The sequence below is a fragment of the Eublepharis macularius genome, chromosome 5, assembly GCF_028583425.1.
Source record: "Eublepharis macularius isolate TG4126 chromosome 5, MPM_Emac_v1.0, whole genome shotgun sequence".
Lineage (NCBI taxonomy): Eukaryota > Metazoa > Chordata > Lepidosauria > Squamata > Eublepharidae > Eublepharis > Eublepharis macularius.
The window spans coordinates 9,836,221-9,847,469 of NC_072794.1; the positions used below are offsets into that span (position 1 = coordinate 9,836,221).

Below are 11,249 nucleotides of genomic sequence, written 5' to 3' on the forward strand. Positions count from 1 at the left end.
CAAGTCATAACTGACTTATGGCGACCCCCGGTGGGGTTTTCATGGCAAGAGACTAACAGAGGTGATTTGCCATTGCCTGCCTCTGCAACTCTGGTCTTCAATGGAGGTCTCCTATCCAATTACTAACCAAGGCCAGTTCTGCTTAGCTTCTGAGATCTGACAAGATCAGGCTCTCCTGGGCTATCCAGGTCAGGGCAAGTGTGTGGTACAAGAGGAGTAATTTTTAAAAATACACTAGGAAAGAGCCATGAAAGGGTGAATAAAGCAAACACTATGGTGGTAGTTGACACCAAAACAACATTATTTTAATCTGCCCAACCAGTCAGGACACCAGTGGCTAACCAAAAGCTGTGCTAGGCAGGAACCCCACCTGCCCCACCCATTTTCTAAAAACACTTGACGGGCACCAGGAAAATGTTGGTGGGTGCCGTATAGGGTTGCCAGGTCCCCCCCCCCCCACCTCCCCAGCTGGAGATTGGAGACCTGGCATCTACCTTGTCTTCTTTCACTTTGTGTGCATGCACGCTCCCAGGCCCATGTGATGATGTCACTTCCGGGAAGTGATGTCATTGCACAGGCCGTGGCCACCCAGGGAGCGCTCTTGCACTTTGCAGGGCCCCCCGATTCGAGCCCTAGCTGAGCCAAACCAGGTCCCAAACAGCCTGGATCTAGCCCAAACAACCCAGATCAAGCCCAAAATGGCCTGGAACAGGCTGCTGCCGAGCAGTGGAGCACTCCCCTGCTCTGCTGTGGCCTGATCTGGGCCAAATCAGGCCAGAAACGGCCCGGATTGGGCCCAAAAAATCCTAGATCGGGCCCAAAATGGCCTGGAACGGGCCGCTGGTGAGCAGGGGAGCAGTCTCTCACTCCGCAGCAGCCCAATCTAGACTGAATCAGGCCTGAAATGGCCTGGATTGGGCCCAAAATGGCCCGGACCGGGCCTGAAATGACCCAAATTGGGCCTGAAATGGCCTGGAACGGGCTGCTGCAGAGCGGGGGAGCGCTCCCCTGCTCTGCAGCAGCCCGATCCAGGCTGATTCGGGCCCAATCCAGGCCCACAGGAGCACACCATGCCACCCGGGAGCGCACTGAGGAGACCCATGCCTCCCCCTCCAGCCAGGTAAGTGGGGGCAGGGGGTGGAGGGTGGGAGCGCGGGATCCTCCGCCCCCAGCAGGGGACTGGCAACCCTAGTGCCATGGTGCCTGGTGGTGTTATACTGGGGACCCCTGCTCAAATTACTGCACTGCAACGGCTCTCATGTAGTTTCATATCAGACTGACAGGGTCTGATTCACTACTGAGGTGGTTGAGTTTTGGCTGCCCTGTATGTTCCCCGCCCCCTATCTGAAACCAATTAATTTCACCTGCCTCCTTTATGGAAACCGATTTGCATAAAACTGATTCATGTTGCAAAACACAGCAGCATTCTTTCCCTTTGGGTGACCTCAGAAGGCCCACGAGCCAAGAGCTGTCAAAAGCATTGCCAGACCTCTTTACCTTGGTTGGCTTTTGGTGATGTGGTGGTGATGGATAGGGAAGAGGGGTAAAGCTGGGGCCCCTATTACAAGACAGGCTGCATGCTTCAAAATGCTGCCCCAAAGACTTCAAACCAGGTGACTGAAGGGAGCCAAACTCTAGCACCCAGCACCTTTTTTTAAAAAAAGGAACAAGGAGAGAATGTATCGTCCTGTTGTCTCCTCACTGTGACACTTCAGCCCCTGGAAACCAGCTTGTCAACCTAAGTCACTAGTCCATAACATTTTTTGACCTTAGAAGGAAAAATAAATAATTTTACTTATATTTTTTCTCCTTGGTTGCCTGGAAACAATCTAGTAAAGAGTCCAGTAGCACTTTAAAGACCAACCAACTTTATTGTAGCATACGCTTTCGAGAACCACAGCTCTGTTCATCAGATGCAACTTTATTGTAGCATACGCTTTCGAGAACCACAGCTCTGTTCATCAGATGCAACTTTATTGTAGCATAAGCTTTTGAGAACCACAGCTCTCTTTGTCAGATGCAACTTTATTGTAGCATAAGCTTTTGAACACCACAGCTCTCTTTGTCAGATGCATCTGACGCATCTTAACATCTTAACCATAAAGTTGGTTAATCTTTAAGGTGCTACTGGACTCTACTATTTTGCAACTACAGGCTAACACGGTTAACTCCTTTGAATCTGGAAACAATATCTATTTGTCCCAAGTGAGGAAGCCAATGACTAGTCACACACCCACCTTCAAAGTACCCGTAGCCTGCTCAAGGTTTGAACAGGATGCACAGATGTTTATGAGCCCCAGCCCCAAATAGGAGCAATGTTTCGGGCCCCTCCATAATCTAATGGATGCCATTCAGGTCGAATGATTAAAGAGTCTCTCTCAGCCCTGTCCCCAAACCCCCCTTCTGGTGAAAAATCACCCTCTGTTTGGCTTCAGCTTCCTTCTCGGCCTATTTGGGTTACTTAAAAAAATCCACCCTAGAATGCCAACCGCCAACTTTCCGACATGGCAAGCATTTTTTTTTCTTGGACAGGGAAGAGCAAAATTGAGTCCACAGACCTCTTCTCCAGACTGCGCCATGAATGAAAAGGGCGTATGGAGGGGAAGCAAGTAGAAGATTTCCGCCCCTCCGACAGTTGGAACCAAGCCTGAGCACATGGAACTGCATTTGCAGAATATTCAGGGACATTCGAAGCTTCTTCCCTGAGTCGGACCCCTGGCCCAACTAGCTCGGTGTTGCCTAGTTGGCAACAGCAGCTCTCCAGGGTCTCAGAGAAAGGCCAGAGAGGCGGGACTGAACCGGGACCTGCAGGCACGCCAAGCGCCCGGCCCTTGAGTCATGCTCCCTCCCCAAAATAAAGCACTGGATTGACATAAAGCCATCAAGAAGCTGCTTTAGTTAAAGTTAATAAAAAGTCTTTTAAAAAAAGAAGCTGCTTTAGACTAGATCAGACCCGCCTAGTTCAGTTGCATTGACACTGACTGGCAGCAGCTGTCCAGGGCCTACGGCAGAGAAACGTCTTTCCTAAGACTTGATCCCCAAGATCCTTTATTAAAAGAGGTGAGATTAAAACCCAAGATCTTCTGCCTACAAAGCGGCTGCTCTACCCCTTCACTACTACCCTTGTCCTCCCCCCCCCACCCCGCCTTCCTCTGCTATCTTTGCTTCTTTTGAAATTTCTATTGCAAATTCCTTGGGGCAGAGACTTCTCTCTTCCTTTAGGCATCTTATCCATCCTTTCTCTGTCCCTTGATTTCACCATATCAAGAATCATCCAGAGGCCTTACGTAATGCAAGTTGTTTGCATCTATTATCTCTGTCAGGCTCACAACAGACCTGCAAAGTGGGTCACTGTTATTATTATTATTATTATGGAATTGAGAGAGAGAGAAAGAGAGAGAGTATGTGGGCTTGCCTAATTCCAGCTGGCGGAGGCGAAATTGGAGGCAGAGACTTCCTGATAGGCAGCTTAGCTGCAAAAGGAATATTTGGCATTAGTCAGAACATTCTTTGCATGCATCCACTCTGTAATCTTTGCAATAACCCTGTAAGGTAGGTCAGTTTTTATCCCTGCTTAGTGCAGGTTCGGGGGAGGGGGCGCCGAAGCTAATAAAGGATGGCATGCCTTGGGCATAAGCTTTCGAGATAAGGGTGATAAGATTCACACCAGAGAACTACTGATTCACAACAGCCTCTAGAACTCCCTCCCTTTCCCAGATTATCATCTGAAAATGTTTACATTAGATGCAGGAGAAGAATATGTTGGATTAATTCTGCCGTTTCCCCTGGCTGTCCAGTGTAAATTAAATGCTGCCATTTAAGAGATTTGCAAAACTCTTCTTCTCTTTCCAGTCTTTTCTTTTTCCTTGACATCCCCTCAACCCCCACAACAGATCTAGGTCACTGAGACAGGGCTTCATACTTGCCTAACACCCTTTGGATGTTCTTGCCTTGGAAAATGGGTGAAGCAAATGGCTACCCAAGAAGCTCATCTTTATTGAATGTGGCCAGACCCAGTGGATGAATCTAACAACGTGGTGGTTGGGGGGAGTGGATGACGAAGAAACTGGGAGAGGAAGGAAGCAGAGAGAGTGCGAGAAGAAAGTGCAGAAGGAAATGAAAATGTCTAGACCAGAGGTTTGGTTTCCAACATAATGCTGCACCGCACTGAATTTTCAAGTCCTTTCTAAGTTGCTTTGAGAATCACGGATGGGTTGATGCTCGCCTTCAAATCTAGTTGAGGTGCATTCGCACGTTATGGGTTACGTTCAAGTGTACACCTGAAATGTCTGCAACTATACGTATGCCGCATAGACAGTTGCTGGAGGCCAGGACTGGCCATGGGTCCATGTCAAATCTGTGGGGAAATGGGTTCAGATATTTGAGTAGGAGTAGGAGAATGAAACCACATCTGGATAGACACATCATGGCATCTCACTTGTAAAACCAATTGCACAGGGCCCAAAACCTAAACAGTTGTTTTTAAAAAAAGATTTGGTGGGATAAAAAACCACAAAAGATTTACCATTTGACCAGGAAAGTAACTAATCTTGAATAGACCTTACTAAATAGACAGGAAGGCAGGAAGAAAGAAAGAAAATGCTGCTTATGCTCCTCTTAAGTAACCCTATGTTAATTTAGTTTTTTAAATGTTTATACTGTCTTGCCACCAGCTACAGTGAGTGATACGAGCCAGCTGTTTTTGAGCGCTGTTTCCCTATTTTAGGTATAAAGCTGCCTCATAATGAAAAGGTGCTCTCCACAACCCCATAAACAGGGTTTCTTTTGGCCCCACTGATGAAAACAAGCTGCTTCCCTTCGCAACGGAAAAGCACTCTGCATATACTCAGAGGCACTATGTCCCTAGGAATGCCATTTCCTTCAAGGAAAAAGCACGCTGCGCTTGCTCAGAGGCCTTCATGGCCTGAAAGATTTTGAAATCAAAAAGAGAAGGCTCTTTCCCTAATCGTAGATGCAGAAGTTGCTGTGGGTGGCCAAGGAGCTAGAGATGCATTCTGCACATGCTCAAAAACTACGGCTCCCAGTTCATTCACAGGCCCCAGGCTTGAGTCTCAGAGCTAAAAATAAATCTACCCAACAAAGTAGTTGTAAGCAGGGCTTTTTTTCAGGGGGAACGCGGGGGAACGGAGTTCCGGAACCTCTTGAAAATGGTCACATGGCTGGTGGCCCCGCCCCCTGATCTCCAGACAGAGGGGGCGATCTGTCTGGAGATCAGGGGGCGGGGCCACCAGCCATGTGGCCCTTTTTTCTGAGGGCAACCCACTGAGTTCCGCCACCTCTTTTCCCAGAAAAAACGCCCTGGTTGTAAGGATTACAATGATAATGTATGCAAAGAAGTTTGTATACTGAAAGCACTACATATATCCTGAATATTAAGTAATAGTAATAATAATAGTAATCTGGAGCCGAACAATCACGATCTATCTGTCTCCACACTCCCAGAGAGATCTAATTTCTCCAGGTTTCTGATATTTTGAACCTATCAGTCAGCCTTGCAGCTTTCCCAGAATCCCTTGCAGGGGGGGATGAACTTAGGGTTGCCAACTCCAGGCTGGGAAATTCCTGGGGATATGGGGGTAGAGCCTGGGGAGGGCGGGGTTTGGGATAGGAAAGAACCTCAGCAGGGCATACTGCTGTAGAGCCCACTTTCCAAAGCTGCCATTTACTCCAGAGGAACGGATCTCTGTCATCTGGAGATCACTCGAAATTCCAGGAGATCTCCACAGCCCTCCTGGAGGTTGGCAGCCGTACTGTACCACCTGACATTCTGCTAGGCCACCCTGCTCAGTTCTCATGTTAATGGACAGGAGGAACGTAGTTATTCTAAATCCCAGGATACTTGAATTTTCTCCCCCTCCCCATTTTTTCTAATTTTGCAGGCAGTTTTGATTCTTTGCGGTCTGTTCTATGGATTAGTTTTACATTACCAATCCACCTTGCCTGATATTGATACTCAGTTATTTTTACATACAATATATGTACGTTGTATTGCACCGGTTTATCAATTCGCAAATCGTGCTGGAAAATGTGCATATTGTGCGGGGGAAATTCAGTGCAAGGAGGCAGAAAACAGTATGAAATCTAGAAACCGTGGGATGCATTTACACAAAGAAGAGGAAACGTCAAAATGGAGATTTGGGGGCCAACAGAGCAAAATTTGAAATCACTGCTACAGTTTCTCCTAAGTTCTAGGAATAACATAGGGAAATCTATAGAGATGATTTCCTGTTCTTCCCCCTCCTCTAAAAGCTTCTGTTTATTCATTTATTACTTTTAAATCCCTTCTTTTGTCCAAGGAGCTCAGGGCTGCATATGTGGTTCTCTATTCTTTCTTTTTTCTTCACAACAACCCTGTGAGGTAGACTAGGCCAAGGAAAACGTAAGTGACCTAGGGTCACTTTGTGAGTCTATCACATTTTAATTCTGCCTTTTCCCTACAAGCAGCTCAAGGCTGCATACAGTACCTTCTCCTCTCATCATAACCTTGTCAGGTAGGTGAAGCTGAGAGTGTGTGTGTGTGTGACTCATCACCCTGTGAGCTTTATGGCTGAGAAGGAATTCGAACACAGGCCTCTCCAATATTAGCCTGATACTCTCAATGAGAATTATTAGACTTTCCCCAACAGTAGCAAAATCTGGTTTCATACCTGACTTGGTCAGGACAAAACATGAATCCAGACATAGGGCCCTGCTGCTGTTAATTCCAGGGGCCTGTGGTGAATTCAGCTGTGCTCTGCACATGCTCAGCAGCCACCATGGATCATACAAGGATCCAAAATGCTGAGCCAAAATAAACCATCACAATAATAGAAGCAGAGGAGTTTTGCTTAGTTGCCATGCAAGGCTTGAAGAATGCTCCCAGAGGGCTGAGGTAGCGTAGTGGTTAAGTGGTTGGGCTGTGAATTGGCACTCTGCTGGTTCAAATCCTACTACTGCCATAACCTCAGCAGATGGCCTTGGGGAAGCTACTCCCCTCAGCCCCAGCTGTATTGTGGGGATAATAATAACACTGATGTTACTAACCACTCTGAATGGGGCACTAATCTATTTAGAAGAGCGGTATATAAGCACAGTTGATATCATTATTATACAAACCTGCTTGACCATTTCCCATGAATTTTGTGATCAAAGGTACATGGGGGAGGGGTGAAGGAAGGGTTTTACACGGGGCTGTAAACACGTTTGTTCCCTGCTGCTGTTGGCTGCTATACCACAGCTGAACTTTCGTGCAACCAAGAAAATGGAGACCGGATGCATGACGTAGCGGAGAATTCGTTTTTGAGTGTTCGGGCTCAAGGGAAATCTCATTGGTGCTTTACATTGCACACCCAGAGCCCTGCTTGCCCAGTGCGGAAAACTGGATTTCTCTCCCTGACCCTGCTAGATATCTAAGCTCAGTGATTAACAAGGGCAAAACATTTTGTTGGAATGCTATTTTTTCCCTTTCTCTGTCTGCTGCCCACTTCGTGCCTCCTCCCCCAGCGCCATCTAGCAGTGCCTGCCATGTTTTCATGGCTCATGGCGTAAACAGGCTGAGCAGATATGGATAGTCTGTTAAAATGGCCGCGGTGCTAGAAATATGGCGGCCGGGGCTTAGCAAAGAAGATGGTGCTTCCGGCGGCAAAGATACTCTCTAGCTGCTGAGTCTGGATTCGCTAAATAGAATTTAGATTGCAGACCGATTCAGCATCATTCCCAGTGCGACAAGCACAAAAGGGTGCTGCACTTCTGTCTAAAGGACACCATAGAAAGATGGGTCAGAAATGGGGCAGGTGGAATGAGAAGGAGGAGAAAATAAAGACTTGCTTGGGAAGAAAGCTCTTCTTTTACCATAAAAAGCACACATGCCCCCAAATTATATACAGCCCATCCTGAGATTCTATCTGACAAGCCAGAGAAGTCATCTTTTCTCTTACATGCCTTTATCCTCCAGCCTAATAACAATTGTCCACACTAAACCAAGAAATATCAGGCAGCTCAGGCAAGGATGGATGCAGAGAGCGGCAAGTTTTGGAGTGACAGAGAACTGTTCCTTGGGAGAAATAAAATTCCATGCAGTGCAAAAGCTCATATGTTTCTTCTAACCCGAGAAATGGCTTTCGGAAACATTTTCAGTCAGTGACACGCACGGCTGTTCTTCCCATGTTTACTCAGAAGTAAATCCAACTGTTCATTGCTACTCACTTTCAAATGGGTGTTGCTGGGAGTCCAGCCTTAAGCAGCATGAAAACAGACAGGGAAAGATTCCTTTCCTGCGAATGCCCACACGCACATCTGATACTCCCCCCATATCCGTGTGATGATTTCAGAGGCCTGTGAAGCAGGTTTTCCCCCCCAAGCCATGGGTCATGACCCTAAAAACTGGGTCAGCAGATGGCGGTAGCTGAATGCCAAACATAAGCATCATATTCAACAAGGTGCCTTGTAGTTTTGCACTAGGAATGTTTGGCCATGGTGGAACTGAAATCCAGGCCAAGGTGGTCTGTCTGTTTGGAAACTCTGATCCAACTGATAGTGCCTTGCATGGAGCAGAGCCCCCCAACTGGTGCTTCCAATTCTGAAGATGGTGCCAGAGAATTTTTTTGCACCGAATTAACAAAAAAATTTTTGCACCAAATTAATGAAAAAATGCAATCAATGAACTTGGCATGGGACAACAATGCAAATGCCATCATTTCTGGAAGCTATTCATGTTTGGAAGTTTTACACATGAGCAGTAGATCCTCCAGGTTGCTTTGTATTCCGCTCCCCTTTTCTTCCACCCCAGATACATTTGACCAGATGTGGGCTTCTCAGCCCTCCCTCTATCCTCAGCTCCCCAAATTTAACATCCACCTCTACAGTCACAGCAAAAGGCCAATAACCTCTCTGATGGTTTGAACCCAAGCAAAGACTTTTAGCATCATGGCAGGCAACTCTGGGTACTCCTCCTGACCACGATGGAAGTTCTGATGTTTACATCAAAGGCTTTTTTTTTAATCAAGGAAACCCCAATAGCTTTTTCCACTCTCTCACTCTACTCCAGGCTTCCTCGAGGGTTGTTTTCTGGTTATCCTTTCCCTCCTCCTTCACTCCTCCCTCTTTTAATATCTTTGCTCTTTTAACCTATCTCAGCAAATCTGGAAAGAAGCTTGTTTAAAAACAAAACAGGAAAATGGCACCCAAAGCCTGCCCGCTCAAAAAAGTCTTTAGGCTAGCCCAATTTTTTTGGGCAGCAAACGTCAAGCTTGTTGTTACTTGAAATCTGGGAGAGGAAATATATCACCCATGCTCCTACAGAGACATAATGCCCCTGAGCAGGTGCAAAGTGCATTTTTTCACAGTGCAAAGCGCTTTTCCCCCCCAGGCCCTCAACCCTGAATCTCAAATTACTTCCCCTTGCCCAATAAGCCCATTGCAAATGCCAGAAAAAAAACCTTTATACAAGAAGTCATCAGATTATATGTGAAATATTTGCAGGGGGGGGAATGGAAAGAGAGATTAAGAGATTTGCTGGTGGGAAAATCCCACAGAAGCTTAAAACTGCCAGACAAAATGAATTTTTTTTGGAAAAAAAATCAAGGATCTGATTTAGATTTAACAAAGACATCATGGACAGATGCAGAGAGTTTACATGTGCACAGTCCAGACCTTCTCAGTCCTTCCTAGCAACAAACTAATTCAGCATACAAAACACAATTTTTATATCTCCCCTCCATCTCCTGCTGCTTTGTACCCAAACACGATAAACTGGATAAGATGTTTTAAATTCTATAAAAGAAGCCTTCGTGTCTTCACTTCTGCCCCAAGCAAATGCACTTTTTGCTTAAGTGACAGTTATCCAAAAGAAAAAAAAATAATTCTCATAATTGGGCACTGTCCCTTTAAGTCTACTTAGTTTCCCAAAAAGCCGTCCAAAGCATCAGAAGGCAGCGTTTGCCCTTCTAGCAATGTGGGGCTTGTATTAATAATGCTAACACCGAAAGATGAACTGACACACATTTTAATATCTTATCCTTTTAAAGCTTTAGCCATGAAAAGTTGCAAAGTAGGGGAACCGATTCCCCATTTAAAAGCGAGGAGGAAGGTTATGGGATGCTGGGAGGAACATTTCTAACGTTCTCTAAGACCCCGAGGGCACGATCCAGGCTTCGAGCACCTTTAGCATCGCGCATTCTGGGAAAGCGATTTTAGCCTGGAAATCCACGGGGAATTTCAAAAGTGCCTTCAACTTGGCTGGTTCGCCCTCTGTGATCTTCCTCCTCAAATAATAAATTCTTACCTCGCATCTTCCTTTTCTTTCTTTCTTTTTTTCTTGTCTGTTCTTGCTGGCTTCTTTTAAGCCTCTTCTGTGAATATCATGAAAAATTCTGAAGCGAAACTCCTTGAGGAAGGGGGAAATCTCTCTCTCTGTATTGAGAGAGGAATAAGTTTCCAGCGCGGACTCTGCCTTCTGTCCTGCCTTCCTCTGCCGTGTTTGTGTTTTGCTAGCCTAATTATTGGTAATAACCTTCCTCCTTCTACACTCCCCACACCTCCTTTTTTCCCCCTCTCTGCCAAGGAGCTCTTAGAGATCTGCTAACCTACTTTCTGCAATAGGCTGGTACAGTAGCATGAGGAAATTCACATGACGAACCCCGGGGCTTCTGCTCCGCCCACCCCATGTCAATTTCACCCCAAGCTCCGCCCCCGACTCCAGGGCCAGTCCCCCCCCCCTTGCATCCTTGTAGCCTCGTCATTATGTCATCTTGATCTGGCTTCCTGGGTGACATAATTCGGATCCGATCTCTCCTGCTCTCCTTTTCTTTCCTGCATGTAAATAGTTTCAGTCTTCCCAATCTTGGTTGAGGGGAGGTATATATTCATTTTGTTCTAAATATATAGCTCTGAATTTTTGCCTTACAGAGCTTTTCTTTCTTTCTTTCTTTCTTTCTTTCTTTCTTTCTTTCTTTCTTTCTTTCTTTCTTTCTTTCTTTCTTTCTTTCTTTCTTTCTTTCTTTCTTTCTTTCTTATAGTTGGGGCAACTAACACCAACATTAATAACAGAAAACACAAAATATCTCATTCAAATCAAAATCAAATCTTTCACTCAAAGGACTGAGGGTCGCACTACAAGTGACGAATGACACTTGCCTGGCAAGGGAACAGACTCACGTGTATTCCTCCCTGTTCACTTACCATTCACTTGCTTGATCAAGTGGAGCGCAAGTGAATGGCAAGCGAACAAGGAGGAATACACGACGTGAGTC

General features: G+C 46.1%; 1 protein-coding gene across 1 annotated transcript in view; it reads right to left on the bottom strand.

Moving 5' to 3' along the window:
• The window catches only part of LOC129330611 (nuclear receptor ROR-beta-like), a 43,953-nt gene extending 33,598 nt beyond the window's left edge, over window positions 1-10,355 (bottom strand). The window contains exon 1 of the mRNA XM_054980715.1: window positions 10,283-10,355. Within this exon, the coding sequence (XP_054836690.1) occupies window positions 10,283-10,289 (7 nt within the window). The 5' untranslated portion in view covers window positions 10,290-10,355. The remainder of the gene's footprint in view (window positions 1-10,282) is intronic.
• Window positions 10,356-11,249: the final 894 nt, after the last annotated feature.